The sequence below is a fragment of the Lissotriton helveticus genome, chromosome 9, assembly GCF_964261635.1.
Source record: "Lissotriton helveticus chromosome 9, aLisHel1.1, whole genome shotgun sequence".
Lineage (NCBI taxonomy): Eukaryota > Metazoa > Chordata > Amphibia > Caudata > Salamandridae > Lissotriton > Lissotriton helveticus.
Window position 1 is genome coordinate 697,857,442 of NC_136070.1, and position 22,859 is coordinate 697,880,300.

At 41.8% G+C, this 22,859-nt stretch overlaps 1 protein-coding gene across 11 annotated transcripts in view; it reads left to right on the top strand.

Moving 5' to 3' along the window:
• BRMS1 (BRMS1 transcriptional repressor and anoikis regulator) overlaps window positions 1-22,859 on the top strand; it is a 214,513-nt gene that overhangs the window by 115,555 nt on the left and 76,099 nt on the right. For all 11 annotated transcript variants that reach the window (XM_078660811.1, XM_078660812.1, XM_078660817.1 and 8 more), the window contains 3 exons: window positions 1,719-1,798; window positions 3,274-3,370; window positions 20,566-20,658. In XM_078660811.1, coding sequence (XP_078516937.1) covers window positions 1,719-1,798; window positions 3,274-3,370; window positions 20,566-20,658 — 270 coding nt within the window. The remainder of the gene's footprint in view (window positions 1-1,718; window positions 1,799-3,273; window positions 3,371-20,565; window positions 20,659-22,859) is intronic.

Below are 22,859 nucleotides of genomic sequence, written 5' to 3' on the forward strand. Positions count from 1 at the left end.
GGGTAACGCTGTTGCAGGAACTGTGGTTTCAGGTAGAGCGCTGGATTGACAACACAATTCCTGGTTACGTATGCAATGCTCGAAGCACACAATACAGCCACATACTGATTAGCTGCTTGACTAGGAATATACAAGCATTGGCAAAGCTAGAAGATATTGTGAGAGCTGTGGGCTTTGTCTATGTTGGCACACATCAAGTTTTTCCCTTACAAGAGGTGTTGCAACAATTATTGGCTAATCGCTGGGCAAAACCAGAGAAACCAGGGAATTGGTGAGTGGTATAGTGTACTCTGCTGAGTCAGCCATCCTTACTCGTTCTGCTGGTTTGGAACCTAAGGATTCATAATTTGATAGAAAACCACTAAGCTATTTAGGGCTCTTAAGGTAAGGTCCTGACTCTTAGCATAAGAGAAAGGCACAACATTTATTTGAAAAATAGCTTTGATTATCGTCTTTGAATCAAGCAGCCTGAAGCAATCGGACAAAGTTGTGTTCTTGGCTTTTGTTGTGAATGTCTTGAGTGCCTAAGGAGGCTTTACGCTGCAGACAGTGACATATCATTGTGAGTATTTGGCAAGTTCCGGAGGGCTAGCAGAGTTAAAAGGGCATGTTTAAATTCACTACAAGCTTGGAAATACGGAGAATTTGAATTCTAGACCCCTACATTTAGGGCTTTTACCTTATAAAGAACCCTTCAATTGTTGACTCTGTATTATGCATATTGAACTTTTTGTGTCTTCTAATGAATACTTTAACTGAGTCGTGTACGCATGAGAATGCGTGTACATCCCAAAGGGGCACTCTGGGGGGGGGGGGGGGGCGGGGATCAAAGAATTGATTCCGATATCTTAGAAAGAGTCATTTATTGTCGTAATTATGAACAGATTCTTCGTGATATTATTATCATATCAGCGAAATTCATGACAAAATCCACAAGTAATCATTTGAGGAAAACTCCGATGCATTTCGGGCGGGCAGCCCTTTGTCAAGGAGAATTCATAATGAAAACGCCGGGAGGCGAGGATTCGGTCTACTGGTGATCAGGTTGCGACGTTTTCGGCGTTTTCGTTATGAATTCTCCTTGACAAAGGGCTGCCCGCCCGAAATGCATCGGAGTTTTCATCAAATGATTACTTGTGGATTTTGTCATGAATTTCGCTGATATGATAATAATATCACGAAGAATCTGTTCATAATTACGACAATAAATAACTTTCTAAGATATCGGAATCAATTCTTTGATCCCCCCCCCGGAGTGCCCCTTTGGGATGTAAACGCATTCTCATGCGTACACGACTCAGTTAATATACTCACAGGCGCTTGCCGGAAACGCCTCCAAAGAGTGCACCCTACCTTCCAAGTTCGACTTACATTCTAGTTAATTTTCGCAGTGCACCCTCCACCTTCATCTTTTTTCTAATGAATACTGCCAGGTGAGGGAATAAGAGCATTGTGATTGTATGTGTCTGTAACCCACAGTGCTTTCTTTGCTATACATTTGCTATAGCTGACAAGTAGGTGGCTAAGGTATCCACTTTTGTTACTTTCAGATAAATGACCCACTTCCTTATTTATGTTGGCTTTCAATTCCCTCCAGCAACATCACACCCACCTGCCATTCATATATTGTCCACATAATTGCAACAAGAGGCTCTTTCCATTATGTGATGGGCAGACTGATGCCAAGGTATCTTGAGTAAGGATTGTTTTCTTCTCAGGTATCTACAGAGGACTGTGCCTGGAGGTGATCAAGAACCGACACGACTGTGAGCTACAGGGAGCTAAGCAGCACCTTGAGGTAATTAATTTCTCCTCAGTGGAACCAAATTTAATTGTACGCCTAACCCCCTTTCAGCATTTTAGATTGTTTTTAAATTTTCCAACTTGTGAATTTTTTTGTTTTAACTTTTAGTTTTAACTTTTATTTTAAATATGTGTAAATGATTTTCAGGCAACCTAAAATAAGATCAAAACACTACATGTAAACAAATAAGTGTTAAAACTATTTTCAGCTTCTCTATATTCACAAACTCGCAATAAATTCTGCGTTGAAGATGCTTACTGTACTGTTGGAGTCTCCAATTGAATATCCACTTTAATATTGTGAGATTTGACTGCATTTTTTAACACCTTGCGTGCGGCGCCGATTTCCCCCGAGTGCTGGACATTCCATAACTGGGTGTGGTCGTGACGGAACCATTCCGTCATCCGCACAGCTCAACCGTGAGGCATGACTGAATGGTTCAGTCACAAGCATCGAAGGGGTTAAACATTTCTGTTCAAGCTAATTTGGCGTTCAAGAGATGCAATTCCAAATTGTTGCTTTGCTTCCTAATGAATGTGTCTCATGAATCTTGAAAAGGTGGTGTGTCAACATCCAGGAGTCTTTGGAGAAAGTGTATTTTTCCCTGTAACTCACAGTTGAGTTTTCATTGTACCTTACTGAAACCGATAACTCCTCTGCATCAAGCCAAAGTCAATTTGTGTTTGTTTATAGACACTTGAGATTGCCACTGCCACATTAAAGGTAATGATATAGAATTTTGGAATGTGCTTACTGGTCTATCGTCAGAAATCTAGGAGATGCTTTCTCCCTCCCAAAAATCTGACCGCTTTCAGAAAGTATTGTAGGTACAATACCAGTGTGAGAGTTCTAAATGCTGAGGAGTATCTATGCTTTTTGTTGAGATTTTCAGAATTAGGGAAACATTTGTCTAATCTGGACAATTTACACCAGAAAAAATGTTCCTATTCCTTATCCTCTTACTAAACACCTTCATCCGCTGCTCCCAGCTTCCCCTTCACACTCATCAGAAGATATTCAACCATGTGTAGTCACCATGTCCACAGTAATGAGCGACTTGAAATTGAATTATAGTTTTAGAAATGCTAATTGTTTCTTAAGAGTCTTTTAAAACGTGTGAAGAAGTAGTATTTCCATGTTTTCATAACTCTATAGTGTATGTCGGCCATACATTTGTAGACCATACTTTAACTGCCGGATTATTGGTGTAAACATGTAGTCAAAGTTATAGGCAACCGGTAGATTCACTAATATGTTCCTGAATTGCTGCTCAAATTAACTGCCTGGTAGAGGCTTTGGTTAACTATTGTGCAAAACATAACCATTTATAAATGTTATACAAATGCTGCAGAGTGACTAGAGAGTAAATAAAAAATGTGGGTACCGAGAACTCCACATCTACTCTTTATATGCCTTCTGAGACCTTTTGGCCTGCCTTGCTTAGCCCTGTATATTTTTTTATCTCCTAGAGTGAGAAGTTGCTGTTGTTCGATAACATGCAGAGCCAACTGCTGGAGAGGATTCAGAGACTGGAAGAAGATCGACAGAGTATTGACATTACTTCAGGTGAGCCAACACCTCTTCCTGGAAAAGTAAAAACAGCATTTTAAGGGATTGTCTTCTCGAGAAATGCACCACATAGTTTGCCCAGAAGGAAGGGCCTAAAAACAAACTAAGTATAGCCTAAGATAAACATCTTGGAGCTGACAAGTTTTACTGCTGATGGGGCTTGCAATTCACAAACCCTTCATGCAATGTGATTGTGATACAAAAAAGCTGGTCAGTGAGCTACTGTTAGGAAGCAATTTGCTCCAGGTATGAGTACTTCCCTAATGCTTAAGTGCATCTGTTTTTGCAGTATTCATTGAAGTTTCTAGAATTTTGTTGTGGTAGAATAAAATAATAGGCTTTTTGTAAGATAGTATGATGTAAATAAAGTTGTAATCAAGAGTATAAAGAAGATTGTTAATAGGATGAGGCACAGTACAACCAGATAAAGTTCCTCCAGCAGAATGCTCCCAGAACAGTTTAAGAAGCATTCCAAACAGAATTTCTAACTGAGTGGCAAGTGCCACAATTAAAAATATACTGTCTGTTAAAGGGGCAATATACAAGAAAAGGATAAGCGAATTAAAATGGAAATAGTAATAAGAAAGAAATAATGGCAATGCAACACATTTCTTCCCTAAGGAAAATTAAGAACAATTATTTGCACATTTAGCAACACGTCTGACATTCCATACCTTTCCGTCTTGTGTAACAATACTATTGCGATTAATCTCGACAATTTTAATAGGCTTGCCAAATTTATATTCTCCTTTGGTAATATATCCAGGTTTCCGTATCCTTACCCATTCTCAAACTGTAAAAGAAGGCACTTTGACTTTCATGCGAATATCATAATTGCATTTACTTTTGTTTTGCTTAATTTCAATTTTCTGAGCTAGTTCATCAACAAGAACTTCCGATTGACAATTCTTCACAGCTTTGTTGAACCACCATGGGACACAATTTGGAAATAGGATCTCTACCGCTCAACAAACGAAAAGATGAAACTTCAGTAGTGACATGAGGTGTTATACGATACAACCAGAATTCTAGAAAACAAGGGTTCTGTAGCTTATTCAGGAATATAACAATACTCTATAGAACACAATAGTCTGCTATACGTTTAAACTTCCTTGCCCAGCCGGACAAGGAATTTATTTACCAACAATTTTCAAATATACTTATGATACATTTCTACAACAGTAGCATGACACAATCCTGTGCCGTACTAGAAGAAAGAGAAAAAAATAGAGAAGAGTGAAAGGGGTGTTTTCAGGCAAAAGAAAGGAGCAGGTAGGGCACTGTTAACATTTAAGAATAGTGACAGTGTCGCCTGGAGTAGTATATACAAAACCACATATAAAAATTATTCTCATGTATGTCAACTCATGGGTGTCGACGTTTCGATCCCTTTGCTCAATTACATAAAGGGGATCATCTTCAGGACTTATATAATAGAGTTTGCCTGAGTTAGGGAGCGCCTCTAATGAGAGGTGAGAGATGGTTAGACTTGATTGATTAATATACGTGATGTCGTCCGGAAGGGTCTACCGCAGGACAGCCAGGAAATAGTTCCTTGGAAGGTTCGAAAGTCGTAATAATAGTAAGGTGGTGGTTGAACGGTTGTTGACTTTCTCGTGATCCCGTTACGGCTTGAAGCCGTGCATTCTTGGTTGCGCCTCCAGTTCACGGTGAGATGTGGGCAGAAACGGGGGGTCGCCTATTTAATGGACGTGCCGAGTGCGGCAAACGTGTTGACGGTTAGAGGGAGGCTCAATGGCCGTCGTCTCCTTTATGAACAATGTCGGAAAAGGCCGCGGGACGGAGTCGAACCTGCGGAGCGCCTTCCTGGTGCTCGGTCTTGCTGCCGGTACCGAGGTACGTAAAGGAGACGACGGCCATTGAGCCTCCCTCTAACCGTCAACACGTTTGCCGCACTCGGCACGTCCATTAAATGGGCGACCCCCCGTTTCTGCCCACATCTCACCGTGAACTGGAGGCGCAACCAAGAATGCACGGGATCACGAGAAAGTCAACAACCGTTCAACCACCACCTTACTATTATTACGAATTTCGAACCTTCCAAGGAACTATTTCCTGGCTGTCCTGCGGTAGACCCTTCCGGACGACATCACGTATATTGATCAATCAAGTCTAACCATCTCTCACCTCTCATTAGAGGCGCTCCCTAACTCAGGCAAACTCTATTATATAAGTCCTGAAGATGATCCCCTTTATGTAATTGAGCAAAGGGATCGAAACGTCGACACCCATGAGTTGACATACATGAGAATAATTTTTATATGTGGTTTTGTATGTACTACTCCAGGCGACACTGTCACTATTCTTTACTGTTAACAGTGCCCTACCTGCTCCTTTCTTTTGCCTGAAAACACCCCTTTCACTCTTCTCTATTTTTTTCTCTTTCTTCTAGTACGGCACAGGATTGTGTCATGCTACTGTTGTAGAAATGTATCATAAGTATATTTGAAAATTGTTGGTAAATAAATTCCTTGTCCGGCTGGGCAAGGACGTTTAAACGTATAGCAGACTATTGTGTTCTATACAGTATTGTTATATTCCTGAATAAGCTACAGAACCCTTGTTTTCTAGAATTCAGTTGTTACCCATGGTTCGTAGCTACCCGCTGGGTCCCCCTTGTTCCTTAAAAATACGATACAACCAGAGCTTCTCCCTTAATTTCTCCTTCTATTGAATACCAAAATTACGTGCCCACAGTATGTCTTGTTTGAGTACTCCATTATATCTTTCCACCTGTCCATTCCCTTGTGGTTCATACAATGCTGTAGTCATATGCCTTATATTGCAAAACTTAAGAAACTGTAACATTTCATTGGACTTAAACTGCACACAATTGTCAGAAATAACAACTTCTGGATAACCTTCTCGTGCAAATATTTCTTTGAGAAACCGCATTACACTCTCAGTATTGGGATGAGGTACTAACTTGACTTCCGGCCATTTCGAATGAAAATCTACTACCACTAAAGCACACCTACAATCTTGTGGTAAAAAATTGAAAGGTCCTGCAACATTCAAACCCACTTTCTGCCATGGTTGATCCGGCCGTTTCACTGGAATTAGGGGAGCAGGATCACATCTACTCATTTTATCACTCCTGATACAATCAGGACATTCTCTGATGACTTTGTCAACAAACCTATTCATTCCAGGCCACCAAAAAACGGACCTAATCAATCTCTTCATTTTGAAGACATACCTAAATGACTTTCATGACTCGTAGACAAAATGTGATTGATCCGGCCGTTTCACTGGAATTAGGGGAGCAGGATCACATCTACTCATTTTATCACTCCTGATACAATCAGGACATTCTCTGATGACTTTGTCAACAAACCTATTCATTCCAGGCCACCAAAAAACGGACCTAATCAATCTCTTCATTTTGAAGACATACCTAAATGACTTTCATGACTCGTAGACAAAATGTGATTGATCCGGCCGTTTCACTGGAATTAGGGGAGCAGGATCACATCTACTCATTTTATCACTCCTGATACAATCAGGACATTCTCTGATGACTTTGTCAACAAACCCATTCATTCCAGGCCACCAAAAAACGGACCTAATCAATCTCTTCATTGAAGACATACCTAAATGACTTTCATGACTCGTAGACAAAATGTGATTACGAAGAGATGAAGGAGGAATGCACTTCCCTTCCCTCAAGATCAAATCAGCTTCTGTGACAAGTTCACTCGATACATTCCAATGCAGAATAATTTCAACCGGAATATCACTCTTAAAAGGCCTACCTGTCCTGATGTAATCAATAACTTTTCCCAAAACCTCATCTTCCCTCATACTCTTCCTCCACATTTCTTCAGAAATAAAACTAAACTTTTCCGAAAGTACTTCAGTAATGCCAGCAACTATTTCCTCTTCTTCACACATATCTTCATTAGTACATGGAAGTCTTGAGAGACAATCAGCAGTCACATTAATTTTCCCTGGAACATATTCAATGTCAAAACTGTATTCTTGCAACCGTGACATCAGTCTGGCAATGCGAACTGTAGATTTCAGACCACCAAAGGTTTTTGATCTGTTCTTAACATAAATCTGGCACCCCAAATATAATTGCGGAAATGCTCGACTCCCCAAACTCATGCCAACAACTCCTTTTCAATTACTGCACAGCATCTCTCAGCTACACTGAGAGTACGGGAAGCAAATGCAACATTCCATTCTTCCTGTCTTGCACGCTGTGACAACACACACCCCAATCCATAAAGACTCGCATCAACCGTGAGAATGCATAATTTGTTCATACAATATGGTTTAAGTGTTGGTGCGGCTATCATCTCCGCTTTAATATTGTCAAAGGCTTCTTGTTGTTTACTTCCCCAAACAAATTCTACATTTTTCCTAGACAATTCCCTCGATGATTCAATTTTTGTAGCAACGTTTTGTATAAACTTGCTGTAATACTCGCAAAGTCCTGAAAAAGAAAGCAGTTTATCTTTACAATCTGGAGCAGGTGCTTTTAAAATTGCATCTACCAGTGACTTTTTTTGGGAACCCACCATCCTTGGGCACAGCCTGTCCCAAATATTATACAGAATCCTGGTATAACATGCGTTTCTTACTTTTGAGAGTAAGCCCATATTCATTCGAAACATCACATACATTTTTAAGATGTTCAGCATGAATCTCTTTGTTACCAGAAAAAAATCAGAATATCGTCCTGAAAACACTTGACATAATGTTGCATGTCCTTAAAGATATGGCACATTGACCTCAGAAAGACTGATGCCGCTGATGCTAGTCTAAGCGGCATCCTCTTAAAGCTGTCAAGTGTCTCGATTCTTCTGCCAATTCCACCTGGTGATATGCTGATCTAAGATCAAGGGTAGAGAACACCGTAGCACCTCTCAACATACTCACAATATCGTTTATATTTGGTAGTGGATGACAATCAACCAGTATATTTGCATTAAGAGCCCTCAAGTCGATGCACAGTCTCAAAGATTTATCCGGTTTCCGTGCAAGAACCACTGGAGAAACCCATTCTGAGGATTCTATTTCCTCAATAACTCCAGTGCTTAACATTTCCTTCAACGCATCACCCAACTCTTCTCTGACATTGCTGGGAACATTCCTTAGTTTTTGTTTGACAGGTGATGCATTTTGTTTAAGTTTAATAACATGAGTGAACCTTTTAAGCATACCTAGTTTTGCAGAGAAAACATTTGGAACTTTGTTTCCTAAGTCTGTTTTCCTACATCCTCTTCAATAACCATTACTGATTCCCTGTTGCGAGGATTCAAGATAATTCCCAACTTCCATTGGTCTCTCCAACCTAATACATTAACTCCTTTCTTAGCAACATACAATTTGATGAAAGCATACCTTCCTTTAAAATGAATTAAGGAAGCAATGTGCCCAATTTAAATCAATGGCAGAACCATCAAACCCTTGAGCAACAATATCTGGCGGACACAGTTCCTAAATAGATTTTTTCCTACCAAACTTCTTTTTTTTTTTTTTTATTCAAGATTTTTACAACCCTTACATTAACCCCACAGTTCTCCCCCTCCCCTCCCCCCAGCCCCCTCGGCAGACCTAAGAATAGAATTTTAATACACAGTGTAAATACACAAGGCAAGAACACAAATCAACAGCAGAGGAAAAACAATAGCAGTTAGTACAATGTGACCAGAGACGGTATAACACATTAGAAAGTGCGGATGCCATACAACAACAATAAACCAAATCATAGTAGTCTTTCTTTAAAGCGGAAGCTTTTACTCTACACCACCCATCACCTGTCGCCAAGCTATCAGGGGATTCCAGATTTTTAGGCCTTTCTTTCGCCGTTGCCTACCCCTGCCTTTGTACATAGCAATTTCAATATTAGCCACCGCTAGGAATCTAGCAAGCCATTGTTGGAACGATGGAGCATTACGGTCCCGCCATGCAGAGGCAATGCAAAGCCTGAAGACAGCCATTGCAATAAAGATAAGCTCCTGGCCTATGTCCGTGCCTTCTAGATTTGCGATCCCCAGTAAGATGCTTCCATTGGTTAATACAACAGTTTTATGAAGCAGTGTGGATAAGAACTTCTCTATTTCATGCTTAACCGTTGCTAGACCCTCACAGGATGCAAAGATGTGTATTCAGTCAGCACTATAAAGATTACATCTCAGGCAGCATGTACTCCCCATTTAGCAATTCTATCAGGTGTATAATATAAGAAAAAACATGTTTTAAAAAATTGTGCCTGGAGTTTAGTCAACATCAGAATTGTTTGCGACATTTCAAAGGCATGGTTAAACTCATTATCTGTGATGTCTACTTTTGTTTGCCATTTCTGAGATATTTTTTCCATATCGTTTGGAAATAATGCCATAATGTGTAGATAAATGCATCTGATCTTGTTCCCAGTGCCTGGGATTATTGTATCTTGTAAATCACTTTTACCCATACCTCTCCTCCCGCCCGTCTTTCGGGATAGAAAATCTCTTAATTGGAGGTATTTAAAGAAATCGCGCCAATCAAGCCCAAATTATTTTTTTTAGCTCCTCGAAGGATAGAATCCCTTCAGTGGAAAACAGGCAGCCCAGCTGATTAATCCCAGCATCATACCATTTCATCATATAATTATCTTTAAATATGGCGGGCAGGTCGGCATTATCCTTTGCAGGCGTGTAGAATGAAAGTCTACCAACACCTACCAATTTCCTGACTGCCTTCCATACTTTAAACCCACTAAGTATTGTTTTAAATCTAATTTTTTTGTAATAACTATCATGTAGATGCCTCCACCAATGGCCAATACTCTCTCTACCTAACAGTAATTGGAAGATGGATGATGTAGTAGTCTCTCCTGTTTCATTCATATGATTATTCTTGAATAATTCCCTGCTATAGAGTAGGACGGTTGCCCAATAATATGCTTGCAAATTCGGCAGGCCCAGCCCACCCCGATCTTTCTGGAGGGTGAGAAGCTTCTGGGCATGTCGGGGTTGCGAGTATGCCCAGATGAAGCTGGAAATCATCCGATCAATTGATCTAAGCCAGGTAGTAAACAAATCTAAACAGATTGCTCTAAAGAGGTATAAAATCTTGGGGAAGAAAACCATTTTGATCGCATTTACTCTGCCTATGAGAGAGAGGTGTAGATTATCAAGGCGCTTGAGATCTTTCTGGATTACACTAGTTATTGGCTTTAGGTTGATGTTAACAAGATTTTCAAGGTCCGATGTACGGTAATTGAGATGCCTAGATAAGTTGCATATTCCGTCACCCTATTATCGTTCATTGAGCATTCTTTACCTAGAATAATCTGGGTGTTCCCTTGATTAAGTGCATATCCTGACAGATCCCCAAATTGTTTTGCCCTTTCCTCTATTGCCGGCATGGCCGTACATGGATCAGTTGTTACAATAGCAATATCCTCCGCATAGGCTAATATCTTGGTCGGAAAGGATTTTAGACTTACCGGCTTGATTGCTCTATCTTGATGTAGAGGTCTGATAAATGAGTCTATATAAATCTTAAAGAGTAGAGGCGAACACGGAGTCCCGTGTGAAATTCTTAATTCTTCTCTCGGACTGCCATTAACCATCACTACGGCCTTAGGTTCTATATATAGTTTTTGAACGGCATGGATGTATCCATCTTGGATCCCTATTTTGGCCATTGCTGCCCAGAGGAAGTGCCAGGAGACCCTATCAAACACTTTTTCCGCGTCGAGCAAGACCAGCGCCATAGGGTCCCCTGTTACCTCCATCCCATCAAACAAGATAATTACCCGGTTTATATGATTAATATTGATCTTCCTGGAATAAAGCCATGTTGGCTCGTGAGACGACTTTGTGCATTAAAGGGGCAATTCTGTTTGCCAAGATTTTTGCGTATATTTTCGAATCTGAGTTAATCAGGGTAATAGGGCGGTATGAGCCAAGCTGTTCGGGGTTTTTATTTTCTTTTGGGAAAGATAATTATTTTTGCCCGGGACCAGGACTTCGGTGGCAGACCCCCTTTAAATATATGTATGATTAGGCCCACCAGAGTTTTTTTAATTTGATTTAAGAATACAATAAAAAATTCTGAGGGGATGCAGTCCAGCTTTCCCTCTAGGTAGGTGTCAATTTTTGAGCTATTAAACATCAACCCGTTACCCTTTGCTAAAATAGCAACCCCCTTCACCCGCGCGCCCTGTGAAGTGGCACAGATTAACCGATACCCTAGCGAGTTCAACAAATGCTTCTGTGACCCTTCTACATGAGTTTCCTGTAGGCACACAATATTTGTGCCCCAATTTTGCAGTGCAACCGTCACCGTTTGTCTTTTCCAAACTTCTCATAGAAATAACTCTCCGTTACAATGGTCCAAGGTGAACCAGAATCCGCCATGAGCTCAAGATCTTCATCCAAAAATCTGACCATGCACTTAGTAGAACTTAATGTTTCCACTTCAATTGCATTTATTTTCACTAATAAAACCACAATTCCTCTTTCTTTATGAAAATCATCACCAGATGAATGATCACATTTGGCACATGTACCCTCGCTGGCTTGATCATACCTCACAGAAGACACATCACTGTTCTTAATATTATTATAACTCCTATTCTTGTCAAACATCTTCCTCTTGTCTTCTCTACAAGCTTTAGAGAAATGTCCTATTCTCCCAAATTTATAACATTCCTTTCCTATAGCAGGACAGAATCTGAATGAAGCAACGTGATTATTGCTCCCACATCTGTAACATATTACATTCCTACTAGAGACTCTTGCCGACTGAGGATGTTTTTACAACATTATTCATAGCACATACTTCATCACAAATTTTATCACTTTTCTCACCTTTTGTACCAACATCTTGTACTTTTTTCATCCGATAGTTCAAATGCTTTCTCGGTGGAAATGGTATCATGCAAACTGGGATTACCTAATATCCATAGCTGTTCTTGTGTTTTCTTGCTCCTAACATTTATTATGATTTGATCTCTAATCATCTCATCTGTTACAGCTCCAAAATTGCATGAAATAACAAGTGATCTTAGTGCAGTCAAAAAGTCATCAAATGATTCAGACTCTCTTTGCGCACGGTTGTAAAACTTGTACCGGTTAAGAGCTATGCTAGTCATAGGATTGAACCTAGTCTCAAAACGTAACATTGCCTCGTCAAATACTCCCAAATCTCCTGACATAACTGGAAGAGTCCTAAACACTGCTTGTATCTCTGACCCCAAACAGTGAAGAAAAATATTTTTCTTCCTCTCATTACCCATTCTTTCTCCATCAATCGCTTGTAAGTAAGTCAATCCCATCCTCGTCGCCAAAAATTTGTAAGATTTTATGATGTAAATAAAGTTGTAATCAAGAGTATAAAGAAGATCTTTAATAGGATGAGGCACAGTACAACCAGATCAAGTTCCTCCAGCAGAATGCTCCCAGAACAGTTTCAGAAGCATTCCAAACAGAATTTCTGAGTGGCAAGTGCCACAATTAAAAATATGCAGTCTTTTAAAGGGGCAATATACAAGAAAAGGATAAAAGAATTAAAAGAGAAATAGTAATAAGAAAGAAATAATGACAATGCAACACATTTCTTTTTAGTCTCAGTTGGAAGGTGTCTTTTGTCCCACTGTAATTTGCAGGATGTATTGAAGTTACATTTTAAAGGAACTTTATAAGAAAGTAAGGGTAGTTTGTTTTTAATTTCTGTCTGTATTTAGAGAACGTTTTACCTACAGGATGGGTTAGCTATATTCAATGCAACACATAGTAGGACACTAAGCAAAAGGGAGAGAAGAGTCAGCATTTTCCAAGCTAATAAGGACAACTAAAGCTGTGACAGATGCCAGTGCACACTTTTACTGAAAGAGCTAAGTCAGTCGAACATAAAATGAATTATTATTTAAATCATTTACCACTATGCCTCTGTAGCAGCTGTTATCCAAGTAGATCTAATAGGACTGTTCAAGGCATATGGGCTGCAGATGGTACATTTATGAATAGATCGCCATCTGGTGTTGGGCTCGGATGATTGCACTTGTTTTTCTCTTGGAGAAGTCTTTTGTAGTCACGAGGCTGGTGACGTGATAGTGCGGATAGGCATCGGCTCCATCCTTAGATTGTTTTTTTCCACCATCGGGTTCGGATGAGGATTGAAGCGCTCCGGATCGACTTCGAGAAAAAAGTTATATTTCGGCGCGTATTCCCTTTCCAATTCGACGGTATTGTTTATCGAGCGCGAGTTCATTCCCATTTCGACACACTTCGACGTCAACACCAAAGATTTCCAACTCTACCTCGACGAGACCGGGAGGCCTATCTCGATGTAGTCCAGCCCGGAGTCCATGGAAAGGACTCCATTCAAAAAATGTCCAACGTGTGGTGCTAAATTCCCACACAAGGACCTACAAGAGGTGTGCAACCTCTGTTTATCACCTGACCACGAATCCAGGGACTGTGAAGCCTGTGCGGCTTTCTCCTCCAAGTCGACGATTAGAAACCGTCGAGCCCGAAGACACGAGATGTCGAGGATGGAGTCAGATGCAATCCCAGAACTGTTCGAGGTCCAACACCCCGAGGAGGAAGAAGATGAGGACGGGTCGGGGTCAGAAGCGGACGAGTCTGATGTCGAAGAAGTCGACGTTCATCAAACCGTGAGTGACGACGTCCCTTTGCCAAAAAAACGACCCCGATTGGTGTCGACCCCGCCTTCGAGCCCGGTCAGACAACCGAAAAAAGTTTCCGACGCCCCGCCTTCGGGCTCGGCAACGAAACCAAAACACTCTGCCTCCCACTATGTCGGATCCGAGAAACGGTCGACATCGACACCGAAGCTCCATACCAAAGAGAGCTTGCAGTCAAAACATTCCATGTCGAAACCGAAACATGCTTCGACGTCGAAGACTCCCTCCACACCGAAAAAATCGGACTCGAGCAAACTCTCGGTGCTGAAAACACATAACACCGAGACACAGAAGCAAAAGCACCTTTCTGACCCAAAGACTTCGGTACCGACACAGGAGCAACAAACCGATCCAAAACAAAAGACTTTGTTCATTGATCCACAAACTGGCAAGGTGGTGACAAAACTACCTAAAAAGAGGAAGACTCAACCGTTGGAGGAGAATGCTCCTCCTCCTTAGAAGAGAACAATGGGGACAAATACAACTCCTCCCCTTTCTCCACAGTCTATAGACACACCCTCTTCTCCTCTTCCTCATACTCTGCCAGCTATACCTCGACCTTCTACCCCACGCCCATCTACACCTCAAACAGATGTAGAAAGTGACACAGGGGATGGGGACCTTCCTAGGGATGATAACCATACTATCCCAGAAAAGACAGACCCATGGGAAGATTATGACGCAGTGTCAGATCAGATAATGATAATGACCCTGACCCGTATCCCTCAAATCCCTCTCCCCCTGATGATAATTCGGGTTTTGCACAATTAATTAATAGGGCAGCAAAATACCACAAGGTAGATTTACATACGGAACCTCAGATAGAAGATTTCCTTTTAGAAACACTACCTGCTGCACAAAAATCTTCAGGGACCCTACCAGTGCTTAACGGTCTCCTCACTCACACATCAGACATATTTAAAGATCCTGTGAGGGCTAGGGTGTTAAACCCAAGAATTGACAAAAAGTATAAGGCAGCCCCAAAAGACCCAGTCTTTATTAAGGAACAAATACCTCTGGACTCGTTAGTAGTCTCAAACGCTCGTAAGAGGGCAAACTCACTAACAGCAGGAGATGCTCCTCCTCCTGACAAGGAGTCCAAGTTAATAGATGCCTCTGGCAAAAGAGTAGCATCCCAAGCAGCAAATAGCTGGCGCATAGCAAATACTCAAGCGCTACTTGCACGTTATGATAGAGCTCATTATGATGAGTTAGAAAAACTCATTACACATCTCCCTAAGGAACATCAAAAAAGGGCAGATCAGCTGATACACGAAAGGAAGATAATAACGAACACTTCCATTAAGTGCGCCTTAGACGCAGCCGACACTGCGGCAAGATCTATAAACACCAGTATCATGTTAAGAAGACATGCATGGCTCAGGGTCTCAGGGTTCAAACAGGAGGTACAAACTTCTTTATTGAACCAGCCTTTTGATGGGAAAACACTCTTCGGCTCAGGTACAGATGAGGCGTTGGAAAAAATGAAAAAGGACACAAACGGCTAAGTCAATGGGAGCATTGCAACAGCAATCTCAGAGGGGTTCCTTTCGTAGGTCCACCAAGAGGCGGATCAAAGAATACAGGCACAAGCCAGCAATCAACCTCTTTTACACCAACATCACCTAGAGGGAATTCTAGAGGCAGTTACAGAGGTAACAACAACAAGGGTAGAGGTCGCGGAAACAACAACAACCGCAACTCTCCTACCTCAAAACAGTGACTTCATACAGCTCCCCCCAGACCATGCAACACTGGTCGGGGGACGCCTATCACAGTTCCTACCTGTCTGGGAAAACATCACATCAGACAGGTGGGTGAGACAAATTATCCAACATGGTTATTGCCTAGAACTCACGGCTACCCCACCAAACACCCCCCCCCCCCAGACAGCGTCCAACGAGTCAAAATCATCTGACATTATTAAAACAGGAAGTACTATCACTGCTACAAAAGCATGCGATAGAGAAGGTTTCACAACATCAACAGGGAACAGGAGTATACTCTCTATACTTTCTAATTCCCAAAAAAGACGGATCTCTAAGGCCAATACTAGACCTCAGACCTCTCAATGCATACATAAATTCGGAACATTTCCACATTGTCACGCTCCAACAGGTACTTCTTTACTGAAGAAAGGGGACTTTCTTTCTACACTGGATCTAAAAGACGCCTACTTTCATATCCCAATTCACAAAGCCCACAGAAAATACCTCAGGTTTGTAGTAGAAGGACAACATTATCAGTTCAAAGCCCTTCCGTTTGGAATCACAACAGCACCAAGGGTGTTCACAAAATGCCTAGTAGTGGTTGCAGCACACCTAAGAAGACCGCAAATACATGTCTTCCCTTACTTGGACGACTGGCTAATAAAGGCCAGGTCACAAAAAGAATGTCTTCAAAACACACAAAAGACAATTCAACTGCTGCACCAGCTAGGGTTTACGGTGAACTACACAAAATCCCACCTGCAACCAAACAAGATTCAACAATATCTAGGGGCTACTATAAATACAGAAAAAGCCAGAGTATACCCCAATCCAGTCAGGATTCAGACAATGCTCACATTAATTCAAAGATTTCAACCGCAACACCCATTAACAGCTCGAGTGTTCATGCAGTTATTAGGGATGATGTCCTCTTGCATACTGTTAATCCCATTTGCCAGACTACAAATGCGTCCGCTTCAAGAATGTCTAGCAACACAGTGGAATCAGGCTCAAGGTCAGATTACAGATCTGGTGTTGGTAGACGACCGCACGCATCGCTCTCTGAAGTGGTGGAATACAACAAACATTTCCGAAGGGCCGTCGTTCCTAGAACCAATTCCACAAGTGGTGCTAACAGCGGATGCATCGCTCACCGGATGGGGAGCTCATATGGACAGATACACAGTACAAGGGAGATGGAGTGTACAGCAAAAACGACTGCATATAAATCATCTAGAACTACTAGCAGTGTTCCTAGCATTAAACGCTTTTCAAATGCATATTCTCAACAAAGCAGTCCTGGTCAGAACAGACAACATGACAGCAATGTATTATATTCAAAAACAGGGGGGGGACACACTCTCTCCAACTATCCAGACTAGCGCAGGAAATTTGGAGATGGGCCATTCCTCAAAACATCTATCTGTTAGCCGAACACCTGCCAGGAGTTCAAAATCAGATAGCAGACATCTTAAGCAGAGAGTCAGAACAAATACACGAATGGGAACTGCACAACCAAATACTGCAGCCATTCTTCCAAAGATGGGGACAACCGGAGATAGATCTCTTTGCCACTCATCTGAACGCAAAATGCCAAAGCTTCGCATAAAGGTACCCACACCACCTGTCGCAGGGCAATGCATTATGGATAAATTGGTCCAACAAATTTGCATACGCTTTTCCCCCTCTCCCACTAATTCCATTAGTGGTTCGAAAACTGCAACAGCATTCAATGACAATGATACTAGTAGCACCCACGTGGGCACGGCAGCCGTGGTTCACCACGCTCCTACAACTCTCACAGGCGCCACACCAAAAATTAAGAATGTCACCCATGCACCTTACACAGAACCATGGAGAAATAATGCACCCAGATCCCAAACAACTGAACCTAGCGATCTGGCTCCTGAGGTCTTAGAATTTGGATACTTAAATTTACCTCCAAACTGTATGGAAATTATTAAGCAAGCAAGACGTCCCACCACCAGAGCCTGCTATGCAGCAAAGTGGAAAAGGTTTGCTGTATACTGTAACAGTAACAACATCAACCCTCTGGACGCATCTACACAAAATATTATTTGCTACTTACTACACTTACAGCAATGTAACCTTGCTTACACCTCCATTAGAGTACATCTTGCAGCTATAGCAGCATACCTGCAAAACAGGCAACATCTATCCCTGTTTAGGGTACCCGCAATTAAGGCTTTCATGGAAGGCCTCAAAAGAGTTATTCCACCAAGACTACCACCTTCCCCAGTCTGGAACCTCAACATAGTACTCACCAGACTAATGGGACCACCTTTTGAACCTATGCATAGGTGTGAAATACAATTTCTTACATGGAAGGTGGCCTTCCTTATAGCCATTACCTCCCTCAGGAGAGTGAGTGAGTTACGGGCATTAACAATACAAGAACCATTTCTACAATTACACCAGAATAAAGTGGTTCTTAGAACAAACCCAAAGTTCTTGCCTAAAGTAATTTCAGCATTCCACATCAATCAAACAGTGGAACTACCAGTCTTCTTTCCAAAGCCACAGACGGTAGCAGAGAGGGCCCTACATACACTATATGTCAAAAGGGCAATATTATATTACATAGAAAGAACACAAACTTTCAGAAAAACCAAACAACTATTTGTAGCATTTTCCCCAACACATAAAGGCAACCCTATCTCTAAAGCAGGTGGATTGTAAAATGTATACAAATATGTTACATAAAAGCAAAAAGAACACTAACTGTTCCCCCTAGAGCTCATTCTACACGCAAACTACGGGCATCTATGGCATTCTTAAGGAACATTCCCCTAGATGACATATGCAAAGCAGCAACTTGGTCTACACCGCATACCTTCACAAAACACTACTGTGTTGACGTGCAGGCAACACAACAAGCAAGGGTGGGCCAGGCTGTATTAAAAGCTTTATTTCACACTGTTGCAACAGACACTGGTGACCACCGCTAGGGAGGTAACTGCTGTGCAATCTATTCATAAATGTATCATCTGCAGCCCATATGCCTCGAACGGAATATGCTACTTACCAGTATGCATCTGTTCTTGGCATACAGGGCTGCAGAGTGGTACATGCCCTCCCTGGAAACCTGTGTCTGTTCCAACATTGTTATTTAGATACACTTACATGGGCATCTCTTTCTGTATTCTATCATACTACTCCATCTAACCCTACTATGGCAAAACAATGTAAGGATGGAGCCGATGCCCATGCGCACTATCACCCAAGGGAGGAGTCACCAGCGTCGTGACTACAAAAGACTTCTCCAAGAGAAAAACAAGTGCAATCATCCGAGCCCAACACCAGATGGCGATCTATTCATAAATGTACCACTCTGCGGCCCTCTATGCCAAGAACAGATGCATACTGGTAAGTAGCATATTCCTTCTTTCATATATACACCAAATATGCAGCTATTCGAAAATGAATTGAAAATACATTTTAGACCTCTACTGATTTATTTTGCTAATTTGGAGCACCCCAGCTCAATTCTGTCTCGGTTGAGTATAGTCACAAGCCAAGGCATAGCGAGCATACCCGAAAAATGGGAAGTCAGTATCAGGGAAACAGACTTTGATCTTCTGAATGGTATGAGATTAGAGACAGGGGAGCTGGTGCTTCGTGCTAGCACTTTGTGTTAAGAACACACAAGGTAATGCACCTTTCTCCCTAATCTTGAGTGGGGCATGATGAAGTTAATAATATTTGCACAGCCAAGATGGGAAAGCCTCCATGTGAGAAAATGGCTAGCAAGTGTTGGTTGGAAATTCCAGAACTCTGAAATTGCTGAATTAATTGTATAGATGCCAAGTGACTTTGTCCCAAAAAGCAATGTTGAGCCAACAAATGGATCATTTGCTCTCTTTTGACTCCACACAACCATCCTTAATCGAGAGTATAACGTCCACCCTGAGGAGAGATATAAGGAGGATACAGGATTTCCCATACTTTTCACATCAGTTTGGCAAGTTTCACATATTTGTGTACTGGATGTATGTGACTGAATGCCTGAAAAACTTAGCTTTGTTTAGTGCTTTTACTTTCAGAAAGGATTCGTTTCTGAAGAGAATTTCTCCTTCATGCATCTTAAACTACACTTTAGTATACTCCCGAGGGTTGTGGTTGCATTGTTTTGCGCAAGGGAATATTTATTGGTAAAATCCATCAGGAACATGGCCGATCCCTCGGCAAACGACAAATCTCTCTTCCTGCCTTGTAATGCTTATTGTTTGAGGAAGCTCTGCTTTCATGATTCTGTTGAGTAATACTGCAGGTACTTTGAGGAATTCATGTACTGTGAGGAATGCATGTACTGCCTTCATCTCGCTCATAAACCGTAAGCCTTCAAGATTAGTTGTTTGTGATGATCCTGAAAGACCGAGGGTAGACAATTTCCCGAAAATAAATGGCTGAATGACGATTGTAAGTGCTACTCTCTCACAAATAGTCTCATAAAAGTTAGCATTCAGAGTAAAATTATAGAGGGACAGAAGGGTGAACGTGTGCCAACTGATCCTAGCTGCTTACTTGTAACCTAGACTCTCCGCTTCCAGTAGCAACAGGGACTTTGCCTTCCTGCAAGATGGCTAAACCATCTTTTTATACAATGAGCTGTGATACTGCAAAGGACTGCAGGAGAGAACGGAGTAACCTATTACCAATGCTGCTAGTTAGACAGTGGATTAAATATTTTGCAGCTAAGGCTTTCCCCCTCTAGGATGTGAAGCCCTTTTTGATCTATTCCATAAATACCTCTTCTAACCTTTCCAACTCTCCTTCCTCCTTGACTACAGAGTGGTGGGATGATGAACTGAGAACCAAGAGGAACCGGAAGAAATGGGATCCCTTCAAACCAGAGAAGAAGAAGAAGCCTCCTCTCATCTCTGATATCCTTTGCAGAGTCCTCTTTCGTGAGGGGGTTCTAGAGCCAAAGAGACCGCCCTCTAGTGATGCATCAATGGCATATACTAACTCTTCATGGATGGGAAGCAGTGAGTGCTCCTCCTCCACAGACTCCCAATATGTATCAAACTCACTTGCCATGATTGTTCTGGTGAAAACCAGAGGTCAGAAGACTATGGTATCTGAGGGCAATGCAAGAAAAAATCCCTGAAAACACTCCCTATACACCCTAAATAAGATTGCTTTAGCCAATGCTTAGTGTTGAACCTCAATCGCCCTCTAAATACACTGGCCTTGAGCAAGAAATGCTCCGCGGTCAATCCGCTTATCTGGAGAAAGTCGGTTAGGGGGAAACCCTGCCTCGCTGACTCCAGCGCTCACCACAATGACGGGACCGTCTCCACAACCGAAGCGTGAATGTGAGGAATTTGTAAAGGAGGGCTGTATTTCCTCTCGAGTGACGCGTGCCCTCCACGGCCCCTGCTAAGCCGCTGGAGCACCATGCGTCTCGCTGCTGGGAGATGTGGTCTCGCGCCTGTATTGCAGTGTAGGGCTCGCACCAGGGAACACCTCCCCGCCTGAGCCTCTTTTGCTTGGGAGGTGTGTCAGGAGTGGAAGGGAGACAGCACGAGGCCTGCGTGAGGCCTGTTACTAAGGCACCCTGTCAACACACAAGGTGCAATATTATGAAGGGGCTTTAACGAATACGGCGCCGGAAGGCGGTTTCAATATCTAAAGTGGCAGTAATACCCTATAACAATACACACAACAGTACATAGCAAAATTAAGGAAAGCACTTATCTGGCTGCTGAGCAGCGAAGAAAGAGGAAGTGCTAATCCTTGATGTTGCTTACAAGGGACTGACTGTATGGTGGTTCCGTTTATTGTTGCAAAGACTTATGGGATTTGTAGTCTTTGAATAAAACATGTTGTTTAAGGCTGCTGAGCGTAATAAATGAGAGAGCAAAGCATACTCTGAGCCCCCAGTCCTCACATAGAATTTAGAAATGTACCTACTTTTCAGAGAGGTATAGCTTTTTGGGTTCAACCATGGGTTTCACACTTGTTTCCAGCGGAAACTGCAAGCAAGTTGGAGCATCAAAATTAGGTTAAATGGACTACCTCGTAGAAAAATGCAAAAAGTATAGCAAAAAATTGTTTTTTTGATGCAACTCTGCTTTTCCCTGAAAGCTGGGAAGATGGTGATCCTAGAATAGCAAACCTTTTGTTGATGTCCTGTTTAGATTACAAAATGTACTGTTTTTTCCCCCTCCCCCCAAAATAAATGCAATTCAGTTATATTTAAGCTATTTAGTCATTGCTCTGGAGGGGAAGCCACAAATTCTGGCTACCTTGAGATTTCGCAGGATGTTGGAAAAAAGGAAGCAAATTTAGCTTGGAGACCTTGTTAGGATTTTTTCTGAAGGCGTAAGCTTAAAGTACCGAACATATCAAAAAAGGGCTCCATGTCATGGGTAAAAAAGCTCCAGCAGTTAAGGAGTTCATTTTGGCACATTGTAGCACACAATCTGCTAACTCCAAGCTCAATTCTGATGGAACGTTTGTAGAAGTTACATTTGTGGCATTTCATCATCCTGGTTTGGGTGTGCAGGATAGACCTGACAACTGTTTAAAGAATATTCAGCTCAAGCAACTAAGTACTGAAAAAGCAGCACTTTAATAGGCACGCTCCACACTAAAACAGCCTATGCCACCTGTTCACCGTGAGTTCTGTCATTGCTTAAGAATTCGTAACATTTTTAATTCTACATTGTCCCATTCCGTCCTCGCCCTTTCTTCCTCTGTTTACTTGGTTTTGTAAAAATCCCATGCTGACCACTGTTGCTCAACATTGGTTCGCATTTGTTTTGCTTTTTAAACTTCTCTACAGCCACTAGGGGCCTAGGTCACACCATGTAAATACGCGGAATAAAAGAAACAGGAACCAGTGTTTTGTCTGTAAGTAAACGCTTCCATTTTTGGTAGAACATGAATATAGGTGCTTGCCAAGAATTGTATGATTTGCTTGAATAGAGAAGCCAGGATTATATCTTGGATTTTCCAGTTCAACAGCTGACTTCAACAGATCACTCTTTCAGAAACTAATAAGCAATTTATGGAGTTGTCTCAAGTTGTAGCAGCTACATTTGGATATACGAAAAGACCAAGTTTGATTCTTTGGTTA